Source organism: Balaenoptera borealis (genome assembly GCF_965194805.1).
Source record: "Balaenoptera borealis genome assembly, chromosome: 6".
NCBI lineage: Eukaryota > Metazoa > Chordata > Mammalia > Artiodactyla > Balaenopteridae > Balaenoptera > Balaenoptera borealis.
Genome location: NC_138863.1, coordinates 61,851,573 through 61,873,959, shown reverse-complemented (window position 1 = coordinate 61,873,959; position 22,387 = coordinate 61,851,573). Strand labels below are relative to the sequence as shown.

The 22,387-nt window shown below is 38.4% G+C and overlaps 1 protein-coding gene across 1 annotated transcript in view; it reads left to right on the top strand.

Annotated features, from left to right (window-relative positions):
• The first annotated feature begins 1,265 nt into the window (after window positions 1-1,265).
• Window positions 1,266-22,387, top strand: part of GORASP2 (golgi reassembly stacking protein 2) — a 29,154-nt gene continuing 8,032 nt past the window's right edge. The window contains exons 1-7 of the mRNA XM_082395415.1: window positions 1,266-1,490; window positions 13,875-13,955; window positions 15,536-15,739; window positions 16,451-16,537; window positions 17,319-17,449; window positions 20,417-20,549; window positions 22,248-22,371. Of these exons, the coding sequence (XP_082251541.1) occupies window positions 1,428-1,490; window positions 13,875-13,955; window positions 15,536-15,739; window positions 16,451-16,537; window positions 17,319-17,449; window positions 20,417-20,549; window positions 22,248-22,371 (823 nt within the window). The 5' untranslated portion in view covers window positions 1,266-1,427. The remainder of the gene's footprint in view (window positions 1,491-13,874; window positions 13,956-15,535; window positions 15,740-16,450; window positions 16,538-17,318; window positions 17,450-20,416; window positions 20,550-22,247; window positions 22,372-22,387) is intronic.

Genomic DNA, 22,387 nt, shown 5'->3' with positions numbered 1-22,387 from the left:
GGCATCCTACCACATCTTCAATACATACTATGTATTAACACATATTTTATTTACAAAAATGTTTTCATATTGTTTACAGACATATCCTGTCTTATAACCTGTTTTTTTTTCCAGCCAATAATTTCCACTTCTCCATGACAGTAAACGCTTTTCTTCAAACACACAGTATTCACATTTTCCCAATTGAGCCCAAAATGTCCTTTACAGCTAATTTCTCCAAATCAGCCCCCAATTCAAGACCTTTCATTTCATCTCCTGGTTATGTCCTTCATATCTCTTTTAACCCAGTACAGGCCCTTTCTTATTATTCTGACTTGATGAAAAGAACTGGCCAGCTGTTCTAAAGAACAGCCCATTTCTTTTATTTTTGCCTGGTTGTTTCCTTATGAAGTCATTTTACTTGTTCTTCTCTCCTTTGTATTCCTGTAAACTGGAAGATCTAAATAAAGGTGTGAGAGGAGCAAGGTAAACATTTTGGTCTGGAATACTTCATGGGTGATAATAGTTACTTCATGTTGCTTCACATCAGAATACACATGTTCTGATATCTGGTTGATCCACCGTTAGTGAGGGTCAAATTGACCCCTGGGCAATAACTGGGGATTTTGGAGGGAAGGGACAAAAGGAGCAACCGAGTAGGAAAAGTGTGAATACAACTTGGCTACCTAAAGGAAGTGGAATGGGGAACCCAGCATCAGGCGGTGCAACGCCAAGGTCATCCAACTGTGTTTCCCACTCTGGCATCGCTCAGGTTGTGATAGACTGATCTTGTTCTCACAATTAGGGAAGACAAAAAACAAAAAGAGAACTTTGGTGGGTCCTCCATAACTCTTTAGGACATTTTCCTTTATAAAACTGAGCTAAGCTGAGCGGACACGGTACTCCGCCCACGGAGAGCCACTACCACGATCCTCTGTGCAACCTGGGGACAAGACCTAGAGGTTCAGAAACCTAGAAATTAGGGAGCTCGCTGTGTTTGCATCCGCCCCTATTCTTTTCAGCAGGAGCCCCTTCCCGGCCTCTGGGCACCAGGGGGAGCTACAGTCAAGCGACCGTTCTTTCGGGAGCGCGGGAACGCGTCTAGATGAATCTTGTCAAGCCCAGGGACCCGTAGTAAGGTGTAAAGACTGGATGAACCGTATTTCTGCTCTCTCGCGAGCACGAATAGGCCTCTCCCCGCCCTCCACTCCAGCCCTGCCTCCCGGGCTCAGACCCCTGCCGGTGGCACGCGGCAGGTGGCGCTGTCTGCGGCGTCGTAGCGGCCCTGGCTGCCGCGGCGACGATCTCCCAGCGGGCAGTGCGGCCGGGCTCTCCTGAGGCTGCGAGTGCCACGTCCCAAGTGCTACGCGGAGGAGCGGAGAGGGCGGTGCGCGAGGGGGCGGGGAGCAGCGCGGAGCCCGGCCTGGCCACACTGATCGCCCGCCGCCATGGGCTCCTCGCAGAGCGTCGAGATCCCAGGCGGGGGCACGGAAGGCTACCACGTCCTGCGGGTAAGGGCTTCGACGGCGGCCCGGGGGCGGCGGGCTCGAGGCGGGGCCCGGCCGCGGGGAGGCGGAGGCCCCGACGGGCTTCTTCCCGGGGCAGCCAGGCCCGACCCCGCGAAGGAGAGGCGACCGCGGGCGCTGCGTTGGCCGAGGCCGGCTCAGGAGGCCGCTCACATCCCGCCTCCCCGTAGCGCCCCGGGCCCGGGTCCGCCGCTCCGGGAGGACGGGCTGGGACCAGAGGAGGCAGCCGGCGACTTGGCCAGGAGCGGCCCAGGCGAGAGGGCAACCTTGACTCCTTTCCTCTTCACGGCCTTCTCTGCCCCCACCCCTTCATTCTTAGCTCCCAAAGTTAGGGAAGGCTCGGGTGCAGTCTGCAAAAGAGGTGATGGTGAAGGTAGCATTTGAGTTTTCCGAGAAAAGGAAGCCTGGAACCCGCAGACTAGAGGCGGTGGATGCAACGGCAGGTGTTGATTCTCCTCCGCGCTGTCCGTGTGTCCGAAAAGGCCAATTAAGCAAACAAAACGAAATGGCCTAGAAGTAGGTTTGACGGACTTAAATCTACTTGATTTTGACTGTAGTTTTTTCTCTCCTGTGTCGCTCCTGACCTTACCAACCCTCCTCTTCCACATTTCCTGGCGGTGGGAACTTCCGTTCTCTTTTTTCTAAAGCTGCTCAGGGTGTGGTGGAGATTAAGGTTTAGATCCACAGTGTAAAAGAGATAATGGAGAGGAACGTTTTTTTAAAAAAAAATCCAGGTAAATAAAGGAAAGCAACTTCGGTCACCAGGATGCAGAGAAACATAGTATCTCGAAAGGCGTTAGCTAAGCCCCAGTTATGAACAGCCTGGGTTGTACGGAGCGTGTGGTCCTTTCCTCAAGGAACTGGGAGTCTTTAAAAGTGTCAGTGTTGGTTGTGTGCTGTGACACCTGCGTTGAGTGATAACATGATGGACTGTCAACAAAGTGGCCCCAATCTGTAGCACCATTTCAGGACATAATATAGTGTAAATAGATAGCTCCTCACAGGCAAGAGCATTTTCACTGAAAGTGGGAAAGTGCACTTCCTGGTGCTAGTCATCTTCTTCCTTAGGTCCCATGTTTTAGGTGAGACAACATTCTTAAACTAAATTACCAGACATCTGCTTGATAGGACCGTTATCAATCACCTTTCTGATCTTCAGGATTATCACGTCTAGTTGTCTCTCCACTCTGCTAAAAATCCCTCTTGAAGCCATACGCTTGGTGGGAAAGGATGATTTTCCCAGAAAATAAAGGGAATCTATAAATAAACCATAATACTTTCCTGTTCTCTTTAGCTAAACCAACCCCCAAGTGCCACACTGATAGGGGAAATGGAAGGAGAATTGTCAGATCCCACATGTGAAGTGAAAGTTAGTGGCAGTACTTTCTCTATTCTCTGGTTTGATTCTGAGTTCTCTGCGGTATGTTATCCAGTATTACTAGCTGATTCTCACAGTTGCTGATTGTGGCCATGAATCATTGGAGATTCGTGATATTTTTATAATAACGTGCTAGGTAAAGCACAGTATTAATGAGTGTTGAAAGTCTGTAAGAAAGTTGTACACATCAAAAGGATTCCAGTTCAGTGACTTCTGTTGACTTTTGTTAATGACTACCTTCGACGGTAAACAAGTTGAAGTGTATTTCTTTACATAGGTGCACCTCCGAAAATCAGCACTCATACATATTCAGTAGTGCAGATGCTGTTATTCTATAAATATGATTTTTAGAAGCACTAGGGACAACCTTAGTTTCCAGTCTGCATCTGGAGCATAAATGTTGCAAAAGATGAAATAATTCTTTTTTCATTTGAATTTTATTAGAGGGAGCTTTAAAATAGTAATGATCATCTAGTTTAGGAGAATTTTTAAAAATGTTTCTGAGTTCCTAACCCACTCTGCCCTGATTCTGTAATTGGTTTCTTTATCTTTGTTTTTAGAGGGGAAAAGTACTCTGTTAAATCTCAACATATAAAAATTTTCTTTTCATTTGTTATTGCCTAAATTATGGTTGTATATTTCATCTCTGGGTTACTGAGATTGTAAACCAGGGTAAATATCGCAGGATAATCATGGAATAAAATCACCCATGTTTACCAAGTTCTAGAATGATTTAATTAGAAGTTAGTTTTCTTTAATAATTCCCTGGCCATTTCCTTGCTAGTGATAAAAACTTGTATGATTGTGTTTTGAAATACCAATTTATAGTGACACCCATATACACTGCTATTTTATTACTGTTATTTTTAAATTGTATTCCTACAATTCAGAGATTGACCTTTATGTTTTCTCTGTTATTTTTTCATATCCATTGTTAGATTCTGCTTTAAAAAATATTTAGGGGACAACCTTGAAATGTTTCCAGATTTTCTGCTATGAACAGTATACTTACCTTTTTATCTATTATGTATTAATGCACATTTTCATTTTGTGATCATATTATATACCCAACTCCCCATACTCACCCTAGAAGTAACCAACATAGTTTATGTATCCTTTCAAAAATGTTTTATGCGTGTAAAAGAATCCACTCCCCTCCCAACCTTTCACTGTTTCTTTTTGTTTCCTTTTGTAACTGTTAGAATAACATGCTACATACCATTAAACACCCCGGTCGTCTTTTTTGGCAGTGTCTTGTCTATCTTTCCATAGCAGCGCACAGAGATTTGCCTCTTGCCTTCACCTAGCTCCATAGTAAGTCTGTTATACCATAGTTTGGTTAAGCACCACCTCCTGGTGTTAGACATTTAGTTTTTCTAGTCTTTTGCTGTTACAAATACATGTCTACAACCTTAAATCCTACCTTTCGTTTTCACTTAAAATGTATTTTTCCATATTATTGAATTGTAATGTCTTTATATAAACATTGGTCTTCATTTTAGTAAATTACTATATTGTTTTCTGATTATCAGCACGTGTTCATTAGAGAGCATTTGGATAAGTTCAGAAAGTACAACAAAAAAACCTAAATTACCTGTAATCCTACCATCTAAAGGTAAATACTGTTGAAGTATTTTTCCTCGTCTTTTTTTTCCCTGTGCTTACCATTGCCCTTTAGCCATGTTTCACAAAGATTTTGAGTAATATGATATAATCAAGTACAATATGGCCAAAAGTTATCATAGGATGTTGGCTTTACAACCTAAATATCCAACAAATGAGTAACTGTTAAATAAATCAAGGCCTAACTACAGATTGGAATTCTGTGCATTCAGTGAAAATTATGTTTCAAAACACTCTGTGGTCATAGGTGTGCCTCCGTGTGTGTGCATGTACATTTGAGTGCCTAGGGAAATAAAATGGAAAGGTAATAAGCCAAGATATTAAAAGGATTATTGGTGGATGGTGACATTTTTATTCCTTTTAAATTTTAATATATTACCCCAAATTTTCAGTGACTATGAAATATTTGTATATTTATAAAAATATAGTTATAAAAATTATTTTTTGAAAGTGGACTCCTAGTGAAAGATTTTAAAATTTGTTCAGAAGCTTTCTTTTGAAAATAACATTATAGGGAATTCCCTGGCCGTCCAGTCGTTGGGATCCCTTGCTTCCTCTGCAGGGGGCACAGGTTGTATCCCTGGTTGGGGAACTAGGATTCCACAAGCTTCAGGGCATGGCCAAAAAAAAAAAAAAAGAAAAAGAACACTGTATTTCTGATTCCTTTATGCATTGGGTCCCGTTCCGCGTTCACCATGCATACCACTTTTATTCCCATTCTCTTATCCTAACATAAGGCAGGAGAAATGTTAGCCAGGACTTCTCAGTTTTGTTATAAGTTACTACAGTTGCAGTATGTTGAATACAGAATTCTTGTCTAGATTTTCTATTAATTATCAAGTAAACCCAACAAGACCATTTTCAAAATTACGTTTTTGGAGTTGCCACATGGATGCCCATTATAAGATGTTTCTAAATTAAAATATTCAAATTAATTCCACTCTACACTTAATATTCTTTGAAACGGAGGGTATCTGAGGACATTCTGGAACCAGTGTTCACACCAGTATGGGGATATGGAAAATGTCATGTTCACTGTTTCTTATAATTTCCTCTGAGAGAGATTTTGAGATGATGGATGTTTTGAAGGAAAGGCCATTGAGATGAATTGCGTCTACAGTGTAATAACAGGCCTTTATCTTGTGAGCCATTTGCTACAGGCTGGGCAGCATTAGGTACTCTGCTTAGAGGAGAAAGTGAGAGTAAGTGGAATTATTTCTATAGAAAACAGAATACCTAGACCGTATCTACTATTATATAGATGTGCTCTTTTTCTTTTTTTTTAATAATTGCCTATACTTTTTAAAAAAATTAATTGATTAATTAGTTAATTAATTTTATTTTTGGCTGTGTTTGGGTGTTCGCTGCTGCGCACAGGCTTTCTCTAGTTGCGGTGAGTGGGGACTACTCTTCGTTGTGGTGCGTGGGCTTCTCATTGCGGTGCTTCTCTTGTGGAGCACGGGCTCTAGGCCTGCGGGCTTCAGTAGTTGTGGCACGTGGGCTCAGTAGTTGTGGCTCACGGGCTCTAGAGCGCAGACTCAGTAGTTGTGGCGCACGGACTTAGTTGCTCCGCGGCATGTGGGATCTTCCCGGGACCAGGGCTCGAACCCATGTCCCCTGCATTGGCAGGGGGATTCTTAACCACTGCGCCACCAGGGAAGTCCCTAGATGTGCTCTTTTTTAATGGAACCTAAGTAATCTACATGAAATCCTGCAAGATTTCAACTTGGTACTTGTTCTGAGAAAGTGAAATCCCATTATTTGATAGTCATAATTTTTTTAAATTCTAACCCAGTGTTTCTCTAACTTTTTAAACTCATGCCTCCATTTGAAAAACATAAAAATCTCACTATTATTCCTTCTCTTCTCACTCATTCTGAAACAGTGGGTATAAAAAGAAAACAGTTGGGTTATTTGATGTTTTCCAAATATAAAGTTATAATTGAAAAAGCTTTATAAACACCATTTGAATATTCTAACCTGCCCAAAATTGATCTCTTCTAATAAAAGGCTGTGAAATTGTTTAATACACATTCTTTGATATTGCTTTCAAATGTAGGAATCAGAATACTTCATTTTATTATGAATGAATGTTTTATTAATGCCATGAAATACAATGTTTGTGAACCTTAGGACACTTTTAGGAATTGTCAGTATCATTAGACATAAACTTTTCCTGATATTAATAAGCCTCGAACAAATTAATAGTGTCATGTTGTTTGTATCCCCTTATATATTTTTGTGATGAAGTGTGTTTTAATGTATGGATCTTCAGGCTCCTCATTTGGGGAGACCTGCTCTTGGTGGGTAATTATGGTTTCTGTCTCTGGTCAGTGAGTAGTAGAGTGCACAGAACTGGCTTCAGTGCCTTTCTGGGTCAGATACTGACAGGGCTTTTTAATAATTCCCCTGAAATTTTCAGAAGAATTGAACTTAGAATAACCACTAATATCAGTACATTCATTTTGCTGGCTTTAATATTCTACCAAAAGGATTATATTGATTGATTACTAATAAAAAAGCAGTTAACAATCTAAACTAGAAAATATCCATGAAGATTTGATATGTGCCTTAGAATCTGACTATAGATTGCCTTGGGAGTTGTGATTATCAAGTAAGATGACTTTTTTCCAAACAACATATGCAAAAACAGAATAGTTACTTTGAGAGACTGTATAGGTCCCCTTGGCATCGCATATCAATTTACTACAGCATGAAGAGAATAATGCTGGGGTTTTTTGGGTTTTGCTTGTGTGTTTGTTTTTTTAAGCATCAGTGAGAGATCATGTAAGCACATTATCAGCAGTAAGGAACCTTGTCATCTTGTGGACATGGATACATTGAGAGACTATCATAGTAGACCACTGGAGACCACCCTTGTGAATCACTAGATTCTAGTGTCACTCCATCACCTCATTGTCTTCCCTTGGGCAAACCTTTGAATTTCTTTGAGCTTCATTCTTTTTATCTGAAAAGTGGAGATAAGAGTAGTGCCTCCTCCACCTCTTTTTTTTTTTTTTTTTTTTAACTGAAAACCACATTAGATAGTGTACATGAAAATATTTTGAAAAAAAATTGAGCACATTAAATTTCTTTATTAAAAAAATGCTGTCTACTTCATTGGTTATTCTGAGGATTAAATGGCATATTCCATGTAAAGCACTTAACATAGCATCTGGAATATGATAAAAGCTCAATAAATGTTAGCTGTTGCCTTTATTATTAGCATTTACGTTATTGTGTCACCTATTGAGAACAACTATTATAGTGCCAATACTGCTTAAAATATACTTGTTGTAAACATTTTAATTAGTATTTCCGTTTAATTAGTCATTCAGCAGCTACTTTTTGTCCATGTACCTAACCCTGTATGTCACTGCTGTTTAAGTTTTGGATCAAATCTGACCCATTAATTTTATAAATGTCCCTGTTAATTTTTAAAGATCCTCATTTTTGAGGAAATTTTACATCTGTATTTTAAAAGATAGGTGAGTGCCAGTGTCCTTTTCATTGCTTTGCCACAGTGCTACTAAACACCTGAACTAAAATGACCTACAGTCTGTATAATTAAAAATGATCTTGTTGGGTTTGATCTACACTGTAAAATCTATAGATAGCTTAACAACAGACTTCTTTCATGGTGAGTCATTCAATCTTAGAGACTATCTAGTCAGCCTCCTCACTTTACAGCTAAGGAAAAGGAGCACAGAAAGATTATTGCCTGAGATCACACAGCAAGTTTTCTTTCCCTAAGAAACAAATACCTGAGTTGGTATTTGAAGAGTATAAAATGAGATGGCATGTTGTCAGAGTTTTAGTTTCTTTTGGAGCAGACCAGTTTCTTTCAGCATCGTTTTTCTAACATGCAGATCTTTTCTAGGAAGCTATGATGTAGTGATGGGTTTTTATTTCATTTAATTAGCATTAGAATTTTATTTCAAATTTCTTCATATGTCACAAGTTACATCATTGGGTCAGAATCAGGAGAACATGCTCTTTGAGTTATTTTGATAAAACATGTGAAGAGAATGTTTTAGCAGGTGAGCCTTGAACTCCTCCAGTCTAGCTTGGGGCTGTTACAGATAGTGCTGCTGTGAATGTTACATTGTGTATGCCTTTGGAGAACATATGTATTCCCATTCCTACTGGGTATACTAAAGAGTGGAATATTTGGCAAAGGTGTGTGTATTTTAGTATAGATATTGCCAAATAGCTTACTAACGTACATTCCCACTAGCAGCAATTAAGGTTTCTGATTGTTCCATATCCTCATAACACTTAGTATTTTCCGTCTTTTTCATCTTGGCCATTCTGATAGGTGTGTAGTGGTATCCCATTGTGGTTTTAATTTGCATTTCCTGATGACTGTTGAAGTCGACCACATTTTCATATTTATTGACCACTTCAGCATCCTCTTTTATTTAGTGTCTGCTAAAATCTTTTCTCCATTTCTTTAAGTTGTCTGTCTTCTTTTTTAAACAGCTTTATTGAAATATAATTTACATACCATTAAATTCAGTCTTTTAAAGTTTACAGTTCAGTGGTTGTTTAGTATATTCACCGAGTTGTGCAGCCATCATCAGTATCTAAATTCCAGGACCTTTTTATCACCCTAGAAACAAACTCCCTACCCGTTAGCAGCTGCTCCCTTTTCCTCCTACTCCCAGCCCCTGGTCACCACTAATCTACTTTCTATGGATTTACCTGTTCTGGACATTTCATATAAATGGAATCATACAATATATGGTCTTTGTGACTGGCTTCTTTCACTTAGCGTAATGTTTTCAAGGTTCACTCATGTTATAGCATATATCAATACTTAATTCCTTTTTATTGCCAAATAATATTCCATTCTATAAGTGTACCACATTTTGTTTATCCATTCATCAGTTGAAGGACATTTGGGTTGTTTCCACTTTCCAGCAGCTATGAAATTTGTATATAAGTTTTTACATGGACATGTTTTCATTTCTTCTGGTTATATACCTAGGAGTGGAATTGCTAGGTCATACAATAACTGTTTCACATTTTGAGGATCTGCAAAACTGTTTTCCACAGAGGCTGCACCATTTTACATTCCCACCATCAAAGTATGAGGGTTCCAGTTTCTCCACATCCTTGCCAATCCTTGTTGTTGTCTTTTTTACTTTAGCAGGTTTTGTGAATGTGAAGTGGTATCTCATTGTGGTTTCACTCTCCTTCTTAATGATTTGCAGTAATTCTGAATTTGTTCTGAATACAGTTCCTTTGTTGGATATTATGTTGTATCATTTCACTCTCTTAATTGTGTGTTTTGATGAACAGAAGTTCATAGTTTTAGTAAAGTTTATCAGTTTTTAAAAAATTTATGGTTAGTTTTTTGTGTTCAGTTTAAGAAGTCTTGGGACTTCCTGGTGTCCAGTGGTTAAGACTCTTCCAGTGCACGGGGCACGGATTTCATCCCTCGTCAGGGAACTAAGATCCCGCATGCCATGCAGCGTGGCCAATAAAAAGAAAAGTGTCCATACTTGATGATCTCAAAGATATTCTATGTTTTTCTCTAAAAGCTTTATTGTTTTACATTTGACCTTTAGATCTGACATCTATATAGAATTGACTTTTGAGAGACAACATTTTAAAAAATGATTTATCTCCTCTTCCTAGCTGACTAATGTTCTATGTCTTTTTCTCTTTTTTTTTTAAGAGGTGAGAGATAATTAATACATGGTTAGAAAAATAATGTAGTGTCCAGGAATTAATTGGTTATAAAGATTTGCCCTCAGGTGGTGATTGTGGAGTTAGGAAGAGGAGCTTAAGATTTGTAGGACTCCTATCGTATGTCAGAGACCTCACTAGGCATTTCATGAACTTAAATTCATTCAATCTCTACAATATTCTTGTAAAGTAGATGGCATTTTCCCTTCCTTGCAGATGAGAAAATTGAGGCCCAGGAAGGTAAACTTTCCCAAGCTCAAAAAGCTAATAATTAGGCAAACCATGACTCAAAATCAAGTCAGTTTGGCTCTAAAATTCTATTATCTGTACATTTTTTCAAAATCATGTAAAATCTTAATTATTAAACTTTCAAATTTAATCTGTTCATCTTAAATTGCTGTGATATTTGGCCCAATAATAAATTAAATAGCCCATGGAGCCGGGTATATATATTTTTTCTTTTCTTTTTTTCTTTTTTTAAATTAAGATGGTTTGAAGGAAGCAGACGAATCAACAATCATGAGATCTCATAGGGGACAAAGTATTGAAGTGGTAATCTGATGCTTGAGAGATTAGGTGCCTGAGAGATTCTTGTCAGTGGCTAATACTGCCAGAGGAACTTACCTTTGTGGATGTTTAATTTGTGGTGTAGTAGAATTTATTTTCCATGCTATGAAATGTAGGAAATTTTCTTTAAATGAATTAGGGTCAAAGAGAGCATTTTCTAGGGCTCCCTCTGCTGGCTTCCTAGTAGTAATTAAGATACCTAGATGCCAGAATTGTGCTGGTACTAATGATGTAAATAAATTTAGGAAAGAAATTAATTTCAGGGTCCATTAGAAACAGAGATATCGATGTTTCTAGCAAATGAAAATAGAAAATAGAGAAAGGATTATTTACATTTATTTATTTATTTTAGAATCCAAATTTAGCTATTAAATCTTTTTAGAGTTATGGGGAAGAACAATTCTAATGGTATTGGAAACTTTCCATTTCAAACAAATTGTGCTAAAACTTGATACTTGGAGGGTGACATGATAAGACTCAGTGTGTGGGATCACCTTTCTTGGTTGGTGATGATATTACAAAAGTATTCCCTTTAGCCCTTTTTAACTAAAAGGTAAAGTGTTGGCAGCCTCAGTGGAGAAGTCTGAAATTGATCAATGGACTAGTTGGTTTCTAGATAAAATGGTCATTTGGAAACATTTCCAGTCAGAGAATTAGATGATTAGATGTGGACCCAGTTAAATGAGAAATTCCCTTCTGAGGGGGCTCCTAGGGTCTGTGCTAATTATCCTCTTTTCACACCTCAGGCATTTCGAACCTAATTGATAGGAACCTAATAGACAGGCATCTTACACCTAGAGTATTATGACTTTTTTTGCCAGCTAGCTGTGACTTGACGTCTCTTTTCTTGTCATAATAGCTCCAGGCAGCCACCATTTTCCTTTCAGAGTTGCCATTTGAGGAGAAATCTATCTGCCATTTTGGAATATAAAATAGCCCCCATTTAAGAAAACTGAGTATAAAGAAAATAAACAGTATGTGCTGATTATTTTTGTTAGAGAGCCAACACCTTTAAATAATAAGTCCCTTTGATATTTAACTCGTTTAATTTACAAAAATGATTTAACCCCACATTTGCAGGAAATTTTACATAAAACAAGGTCAAACAGTTTTATCAAGTTAAACATTGAGCCATCTTTATAATGGACAACTAACTATTCCTTACTGTGACAAATGAAGAAAATCTAGTTTTACTTCTTCAGAGGCAATGATAGTATAATTTGGCTTTAAATGAATAAAAGGTAACAATAGTAATGAATGTATCATTAATCCAAGATCAAGTCTCATTAATCCAAGAAGTCTGGTATAAGAGGGACATATTCTGGGAACAATTTGGGTTCCATTTTGAAAGCATTAAAATGATTTGTTACTGTGTGAATAGCTACAGATTGATGTATGTATGGATGTGGATCTATTATTTGCATTAGCCTCAGAATTGACTATTAGAACTATTTAGACTATTATATAAGTTCAGCCTACAAATATCAATGCAAACTCTTTTCATAGGATAGTTTTGATAGTATTTAGTAACATCAAGCAGGATAAAAATTCCTTAAAACATTGTGAAAATATTTTAGAGGAAATGCAAAATGTTCTGTATTAACTTTTTGCTCTTTTGTCATATTACTACCATTACTAGCTACTAATATTATATTACTGCAAATTTAGGAAATTTAATAGTTTATTTTAATCCATTTCAAATTGGGGGTGCTGAACATTTGAGTTGTTGAGAAACTAGGTAATCTTAATCTTCCATGTAAAATCCTCTATAAGTCTAGCTCCATTCTTTCCTTCCAGCCTTCTTACTGGGCTAATAGTTATATACTTTTGAGTTTCACCTCTACCACTACCCAGCTGTAAGATCATAGGCAAGTCATAAGATGGTTTCTTCACCTGTAAAATAAAAGAATTGCACAAAATCCATGATTTTAACACTTTATTTGGGTTGAGGAGAAACCCTTTGAGAATCTGATGAAAGCCATGGATCTTTACACCCTGAAAACTGCTGATTCATACAAAATGTTGCATATAATTTATTTCTATCCCATACCACCCTGTTGTCTCTAGGTATACTATATTATGATCCTCATTTTTCAGACTCCCTCTGGGTTTTTTTTTAAAGATTTATTGATTGATTGATTGATTGCTATGTTGGGTCTTCGTTTCTGTGCTAGGACTTTCTCTAGTTGCGGCGAGCGGGGGCCACTCTTCATCGCGCTGCGCAGGCCTCTCACTGTCACGGCCTCTCTTGTTGCGGAGCACAGGCTCCAGACGCGCAGGCTCAGTAGCTGTGGCTCACGGGCCCAGTTGCTCCGCGGCATGTGGGATCTTCCCAGACCAGGGCTCGAACCCGTGTCCCCTGCATTGGCAGGCAGACTCCCAACCACCGCGCCACCAGGGAAGCCCTCCCTCTGGGTTTTTACTCATATTATGTCTTCAACTTTCAAATGTTTTTCCTCATCCCCTTATCCATCTGCACCTTTGAAAGTTCTACCCCCTTTTAAAGCACAATTCAAATGTCATTTTTTTTTTCTGTGAAACTTCTTCAGTCAGATTTAATCTTCCCCTTAGAACTTTGTACCTCCATTATAACCATTAACATCTTTGGTCTTGTATTACAGCTGTTAGAGGTCTGTGTCCTCCATCTCCCCTTCTTGCCTGTTCCTCAACAGATTATAAATGTCTTGATAACAGCGGCTGTGTTCCTACATTAGTTTTGTGATTGAATAGTGCCTTGCTAGTAGTAGTCATGGAATAAGTAGAATAAATTAATTTGAATTTGCCGCTCAGTTGTAATGATTAACTGTCTGCTATGTCATGTGCTAAATGCTGGGAGGATTGTCCCCCACCCCCCCAAAAAGCAGAAAGTGGTGTGAAATAGAACGATAGAGGAAAAACCTCATGTACGAGATGAATTTAAAGAATGAGTAGAATTTAGGGAGCTGCAGGGGCATTATCTGGGAGATGAAGAGAAATAAGAGAACTAGTGGGTACCTGTATCAATGAAATTAATCTATTTTTACTGAAAAGTGATGGGTATTAAAATTTAGCTTTTGATTCATAATTAAGCTGTGCATTTTTCATTTTTGGCATTTTTGTTTTTACAGGTACAAGAAAATTCCCCAGGACATAGAGCTGGACTGGAGCCATTCTTTGACTTTATTGTTTCTATTAATGGTTCGAGATTAGTAAGTTCAGCTTTTTGTAGTTACGCCTATGGTATTTTGTAATCTTTTGAAAATGGAATTTTTCAGATTATCTGGGATAGATGTTTATTCATTGGTTACAAACATTATTTAGAGTATGATACCAATAAAATAACCCTGTGTTAGTAAACATGAGAATGTCAAATATAGAATACTATACCTCACACTCCAGTGATTATCTTAGGAGAAGAAAATCAGAGACTTTTACTTTATATGTTAAATATTTAATTTTTACTTTTACTTTATATGTTAAATATTTAATTTTTTTAAGCAGAAAGAGGTGGTTTTGTTGCTTTTTCAAAGATGCCAGACTTTTGTAGGTTATTGACAAATGGATTAGTAAAGACTCATTCTCAAGTAACTTGTCAGTTTTCTTGTTGCTCAATTCCCTGATATATCAATAGAAATAATGTTACAAAACTATACAGAGATGTGTTCCAGAAGTGCACAATTAAAACCACCTTTTATAAGTTGCTTTCAGTTTACATGTAGTAAAGTCCAATAGGAAGGAAACTATAATTTCAGTAAAGGAAATTCTTATAACAATGGCTGCTTGGTTGGTTTATTTTTTCACAACAGTCTTAAGTTTTTGTTCATTACTACCAACATCACTTACGTAATGGCCTTTATTCATTTATGTAATGAAATATTTAACATACTGTTTCCGTTTTCTTTTCCTGCCAGTTTGTAATAAATAAAGTGTATATGTAGGAGTAGAGTCCAAAATTAAACTTCAACTCTAGCAAATGTTTTAGATTTTTAAAATCAAAGTCATACCAACTCTGTTAGTAATATGTCTTCTTGTGGAGTATTTTGGTTTTTTTATCATTGAAGCCCCGGATCATTTCAAATAATGTTGGCTTGCAAATTCTGTAATTCCGTAGTCAGCTATGGAGTTGTTGCTAATGTTACTTGAACACAAGTTCATGTGCCTGACGCACAGTGGGGCCAGACAGTACCAAAATGTCAGAGTCTGGAGCAGAGAAAGGTTTATTGCAGGGCCAAGCAAGGAGAATGGGTGGCTCATGTTCAGAAAAACCCGAACTTCCCGAAGGGTTTCAACAAAGCATTTTTAAAGGCAAGGTGAGGGGAGGGGTGTCCCAGGGTATGTGATCAGCTCATGCACAATTCTCTGGTTAATGGTGATCAATCCTTAGGTGCCAGTAGGTCTGGAGGCTACCTGCTCATGACCTTCAGGTAGTTAATTTCCTCCTTTTGGTGGTGGTTTTTAGCATTTGAAAAACTCAGGAAATATGCATGAGATACTATTATCTGGGTACTTCAGAGAGGTACTACAGCAGAGGATAGGGGGAAACGCCTGTCCCAGGAAGGCCCCATAGGGTCCTGCTCTGTTACACTAACATAAGTTCTTAATTTCTTGACATTCTTTTATTTTGAGGAGTATTTGAATGTTAATGAAACTTCCACCTATTGAATGTTTTATTTATGTTAATAATATTATTCCAATAGGGCCATGGGATGCTTAAGGTAAGATAATTAACATTAGATTTTTACTGTTAAGTAAATGTTTTTTATTAAGAAAAATTTCTATGTGTTTACAGAATAAAGACAATGATACTCTTAAGGATCTACTGAAAGCAAATGTTGAAAAGCCTGTAAAAATGCTTATCTACAGTAGTAAAACACTGGAGCTGCGAGAGACCTCAGTCACACCAAGTAACATGTGGGGTGGCCAGGGCTTGTTGGGAGTGAGCATTCGTTTCTGCAGCTTTGATGGGGCAAATGAAAACGTTTGGCATGTGTTGGTAGGTATCAACTGTGAACTGTTACTTGCAGTTTAAGAAACAGTGTAGAAAGGTGTTTTAATAGTGGTTGTTTCCAATTTGGTGAGATTGTAGGGGTATTATTAGGCTATTTTTAGTTTCTGAAAATCAGAATTGATTGCTTTTAAAATATGGATTAATAAAAAAGAAAAAGAACTTGAGGAAGAGAAGCAAATATGATGCCTAAGAACTATTTTTCTAATGATTTATCCATTAGAAGAAGGTATTTTAAAGCAAATAGCTACAGGAACTTCCCTGGTGGTCCAGTGGTTAAGACTCTGCACTCCCAATGCAGGGGGCCCGGGTTCGATCCCTGGTCAGGGAGCTAGATCCCACGTGCCGCAACTAAAGATCCCGCATGCCACAACTAAAGATCCCGCATGCCGCAACGAAAATCCCAAGTGAGGCAACTAAGACCTGGCGCAGCCAAATAAATAAATAAATATTTAAAAATAAAATAAAGCAAATAGCTACAGAAATGTTTTAAATATTTATTAAATATTGTGGGTTGTTTAATGCTTGGGAGATTAAATATATATATATATATATATCCTATAGTTTCTGATCTGACATCTCTAACAAGAAAAATATAGGGGGGGTTAAATTACTATAATTAAGGACTGAACTATACAATTTGGAAGATTATTTTATATGCAATAATTTGATGGGGGGGTTGTTTTTGTGTCATCCTAGGAAGTGGAATCAAATTCTCCTGCAGCACTGGCAGGTCTTAGACCTCACAGTGATTATATCATTGGAGCAGATATGGTCATGAATGAGGTAATTCGTTTCTTTATTAATACTAACAATTATTTAACATTTTCTCATTAATGGTTAAGTTCAGAAGTATATTTGCACACTTTACATTTAAAGTTGAAATTTAGGTCTTTGCTGATCAAGATAGCTTACGCTCCAGGGTGTTAAACAGAAATCTGGGAGGTGTCTTACTAGGTACAGCTGTGAGGAAAAACATACACTCTGTGGCAATTGCACAGATTTTGTGTATGGTATATGTTAGAAATCTCTTGTACCTCAAGATTAAATCGAATCCTCGTCTTGATTATTGATTTCCTTTTCTCTTTTCCTTTCTAAGGTAACAAAATTGGCTTAGCTGTGTTAGTTGGATCCTTTTCCTTGTCTGTTAGCTAGTGGAAGTATATATTGCTAAATCACAAATGAGAGAAAAAATAAGGTGCCCAGAGAACCAGGTCTTAATAATGGATAGTAAGCAGAATATGTAGAATTTGGGTATAGAAGACTTATACTAAAATTGCTGACTAGGTCTTACAGAACTGGACATGAGGCCTTGCGCTGTGTAGATAGGTAAAATATTGAATTAAACCTCGTTTGGAGTATTGGTTTTAAGAAATGATTTTTATGTCTAGCAGCAGGGCCCAGAATCTGGGTTTTGTGGGTGTAGTTTTTTTCGTTCTTGTTGTTTTAGGTGTGTTTTTTGTTTGTTTGTTTTAGGTTTTTGTTGTTTTAGATATTAGTCAGGTTTGAGACCCACTATTCTAAAGTTCAGTAACAAAAACATTTTTCTCCTGTAATGCTTTTGCAGTCTGAAGATCTGTTCAGCCTTATTGAAACACATGAAGCAAAACCATTGAAACTTTATGTGTATAATACAGACACTGATAACTGTCGAGAAGTGATTATTACACCAAATTCTGCATGGGGTGGAGAAGGCAGGTAAGGTCATTTTTTAGACTAAGTTATGACTACTTAAATTTACCAGTCAGATATGTTGTAAACATTGTTTTTATTTTGAAACAAGTTATTGGTTTATTGTAAGACTTCTCTTGAGAAAAGGAAAGAGCTGACCTAGAATATTGAATCCAATAATTCATTTTTTTAAAGCACATATTTAGTGAGCATGGTACACATACCCAGTCCTTTTTTTTCTGATCTAAGAACTAACAAACTTTTTTGTTTTGTTATTTTAGTAAAATAGTTTTCAGTTTTACTTTATTTTCTCAAAATCCCTCCTCAGCAGTGGGACAATACAGTATAACTTTCTCTAGCTGCTGGGGAAATTTCTTAGCACTTTGTGGAAACTGTCACCTTTTAGAAATGGACAGGCTGATTTTAACCAAAAGTTAGACAAAATTGCAACAACAATAAAAAGCAATTTAGAAAGAGGATCAAGCCAAGCAGAAAAGCAAACTTTATAAAATCAGTTTTCTGGGACTGTTCATCAAGTCAGTTCCCTAATTTCAAAAGGCCAGACCAAAGCAAAGCATGATGACTTAACATGGTATCTTTAGGTCTTCTGTCTACTATTTAAATTGAAATTTTTCATTATTTTGAAAGTTCTAAGAACCTTTTTTAATTTGAGGAATTGTTGAGTGTAAACCAGAATTATAGGAAAGCCTGGAGTTTGGAAACTTCTACCAGTGTTTTATAAAAGTTCCAGCACTTGCTGGGAAAAGGATGACTTAGTTGATGCAGACGGAGAAAGCCTGTTTGCTCACAGTACCTTTACCCACACTACCTGAGGTTCTACAGCTAAATGTATATTGTCACCAGAATGCTAACTTGTTGCAATTTGAGAAAATGAGATAGAAAATGTGGCCTGTCTGGGGGCCATACTTGACCAAGTTATCATTGTCCTTTGTCCAGGTTTGTAAACACACAGAAAGATGATCTTCTTAAGGTATTCAAAGTTGATTTCATTTCAGAGGGACTGCCTCATATAAACTAAATTTGCAAAGAAGCTTCTGTCTTCATTAGAGTGGCAAATTTTCCGTTTACAATAGAAAAATACCCCCTCTCCAGTTAGAATAATACTTAGATCCTATTACTACCACAAGATTGCTTGGTGAGCATGAAATGAAAGTCTAAGGAAGAGATTCTAGATGGTGAAGTTCAACAGCAAAGAACATTACTAGTTCATTAATTTTTAATTCTGTTGACTAAACACTGCTACATTCTTGTTCTTGGAGCCCTTCTTTTCTAGACTTTAGCAGTTATTCCTTTTCTATGGAAGACATTTTTCCTATTGACATGGTTTAGTACCACTGATCAGCCGTTGCTTTAGACAGGCCCATACAGACCACTTTCCTGAGTCTGCCCCCGTTTGGCATATGTGTGCCTCTGGTTTTCATTCCTTCCTCAGAGGCTGACCACATTGCTTTCATTACAGCACATTTTTCTTAGCTTCATTCTTGGGCTGTCTTTAAATTTATGGAGGTCTCCCTCTTGCCTCAAGTGCCTTCTCTACCACCACTTAGTTCTTTTGATTAATAAGCACCTTGTTTTTAAATGTAGCTACCTCTGAAAGGCTTGTATTGATCAGTATAAATTATTTAATCTTTCTTTCTTCCTCTAAATCTATCTGAGATCCAGTTCAGTAAAATTTGCAGCTTGATGGTATAAGGGAGGAAAAGTGAGAGAAGAGGGAACAAGTAATTTTTTAATATGAAGCATTCTTATGAAATCAGATTTGGATAAGGAAGAGCCGAAGTTGGCCACTGCCTGCTCTCCCAGCTTTTGGTGGTAGTAGTACCCATGGAAATAACAGATGCCCTGGCAGGAGAGAGGCACAGTGATACCTGTGTATGTCCTACTCAGAAAGTGCAAGTAGTTTGGAAAATAAAAGCAATTGTGATGGAAACATAAGTTGGAACCTGATTGTGAAAAGCCTTAAATACCGTGGTCTGGAATTTGGATATACTTCGGGCAGTGTTAGTTCTATAATATTGTAACAGTGAGGGTTCTTTGGTTCCAAATAGTAGAAACCAGCTGCAGCAGACATGAATTTATAGCTACGGAGTCACTCATATAATCAAAGACTCAGAATGGGAAAGGACAGGACTCAGACACCTTTAGGGATTTAGAAAGGAAGAACTAATTGGCAATTTCATCACTTTCTACTGAAGGGATAAAGCCATTTTGGTATTTTCTGTCACTTCCAAGATTTGCAGCCCTGGGCAAGAGAGGTAAATTGGCCTGGCTCTGGTCATGAGCCACTCCTTGTTTTGGGCAGGACAGGCCCCCTGCTTGACAGTCCCACCCGTGCTCCACAGAACGGCAGAGGAGTAGTTCTCCAAAGGGAAGAAGGAAAAGGGAATGTTGGGAAGACAACAGACTCTGGAAAGAAGACAACAGACTATGGAAAGATCACTCTGTAAAGTGATTGTATCTTATTAGAAAGATATCTCTGGTGGCATTGGGAGGATGCATTAGAAGGAATCTGGATTAATTTAGATTGATATGTGTCAGGTTCTGAAATAGACCTATAGGTTGTGTAAATGACATCAACATACAAAAGTGCTTGGAGCTCTTCAGTGGAAAGGCTATATGTCATTCATTGAGCAAATAATTACTTAGTGTCTGCCATGTGCCAGGAACTGTTAAGGCAGTAAACATAACAAGGTCTCTGCCTTCAAGGACCTTACCATTTTATTGGGAGAGACAAAATAAACAAATAAATATGCAATGTGTTGGATGGTGATAAATACTTGAAGAAAAATAAAGGAGAGTACGGTTAGTGTCTGTGGTGGCGAGAAGGGTGCTATTTAATAAAGGGTTATCAGAGGAGACTTTTGATAAGATGACAGTATTTAAAAGAATGGAGATTTGTTTTTCTGTTTCAAAACCTCAAAAATGCAAGCTGTGATTGATAACAATAACTTTAAGAAAAAAATATCTTCATAGCCTAGGATGTGGCATTGGATATGGTTATTTGCATCGAATACCTACACGCCCATTTGAAGAAGGAAAGAAAATTTCTCTTCCAGGACAGATGACTGGTACACCTATTACTCCTCTTAAAGATGGATTTATGGAGGTAAGATAACTTTACTGCCTGATTATACCATAACTTTCCACCCAAATGAGTAGATGTGTGGGGTGGTAGCACTTATTTGAGACTGGGCAGATGATGAGTTAAATATTGAAGTGTTGGATTTGAAGTTCCTGTAGGATATCCAAATGGATATTTTCTGGTTCTAGATTTCAGGAAAGAGGGCAAGGCTAGAGATACAGATTTGGGAATCAGCAGAGAGAGGGTAATTTAATCCAATGAACATTGATAAAAATCATCAAGGGACTGGGCCTTGGTGGGTCAGAGGACCGAGGCCAGAATCTTGAACATCCCTAGTGTTTAAATGGATGGGCAGAGAAAGGGGATTCAACAAAGGAAGCTCAGGAGAAGGCCAAAGGGAGAGAACAGAGCTTCAGGAAAGGGGGCATAGGCAGCTCTGTGAGGTACTGCAGAGAAGTCAGGTGAGAGAAGGAGTGAAAAAACATGTCCCGGGCTAGAGCACCTTAAGGCTTGATGAGATGCAGATACCAACTTACAGGAGATAGAGGGTGAGTGGTGAGTGATAAGGTGATGATAGCTGCTGCTTCCTATTTCAAGAAACTTGACTGGGAAAGCAAAGAGAGCTAGGGGTGTGGGAAGTATTACAGGATCAAAGCGAGGCTTTTTAAAGAATAAGAGGTATCTGTGCAGGCTTATAGGCTTTTCAAATGTTTCCTGTGCAGGCCTTACAGGCCAGTTAACTCTTCTGCATGACTAAATAAAAACCAAACATTCAAAAAGAAAATGCTACAGTTGTAAAGAAAGGGCTGCTGCCACTGTCATTTTATGGTGCATGGTTGGGCCATCCACAATTCTAGAGGAAGTGAAGGGGAGCTATGGGGAAGTGTAACCTCTCCTCACCCCCATCCATCATTGGCTCATGACCAGAACCAGTGTTGTTGTATGTTTAGACTCCTGCTACCATATCTGCTGCCCCAATCAGTGCTCTCTGCCCCAGATGAGGCGCTATGGGCAGTCTGAGAAGACCAGAGGGTGAAATGGCAGCTAGGGAGAAGGGCCAGAATACAAGTTATGTTGGAATGTGCCAGAGGGCACTGGAGCTGGCATAAGTTGGAGGATTCAGAGGTGAAATCACCCATCCACCCATCTGTAGAGTCCATATAGATTCATTCCCACCCCCACCCCATGCTCCCAGAAGGTAGAGATCTGGCTGCCACATTCATTCATTGATGAGAAAAGGTAAGGAGGGCTCATGAGGTTAGACATCTTAAGAAATTTTTAAGGAATCTATCATGGTGTTAAGACTTCAGCTGACTTCTTCCATGAGCAGTGAAAATTGAAAACACGAAACTGGCTGAGAATTCAAAGAAGAAGAAAGCAGTGGTGCTTTAAGGGTTGAGTATAATCTTTTTTGGCTGGCTAGGAAGGAGGAGAGAGAATCTCCTCCTGGTGTCGAAGTGGCTAGAACAGTGTGTATGATGGGCTAGATGCCATGTGTTAAAAGACTGGAAGTGACAGGAGGGGGAGATGTTTACAGTGCGTGGTCCTTGGCACGTATCAAAATTAGGAAGGAGTGTCTGAAAGCCAAAGTGCCAGGTGAAAACTTTTGACAGTTAGTACATGATCGAAAAAGGTATCTGTAGGACCGGTGAGAGCCAATGTTTATATTCTCTTTTAAGTAAATTTGAGTAATTTTCCTTTTTTCTTTCTTTTTTTTGGAAGGTCCAGCTGTCCTCAGTTAATCCCCCGTCTTTGTCATCACCAGGAACTACAGAAATTGAACAGAGTCTGTCTGGACTTTCTATTAGCTCAACTCCACCAGCTGTCAGTAATGTTCTCAGTACAGGTGTGCAGAAAAATAG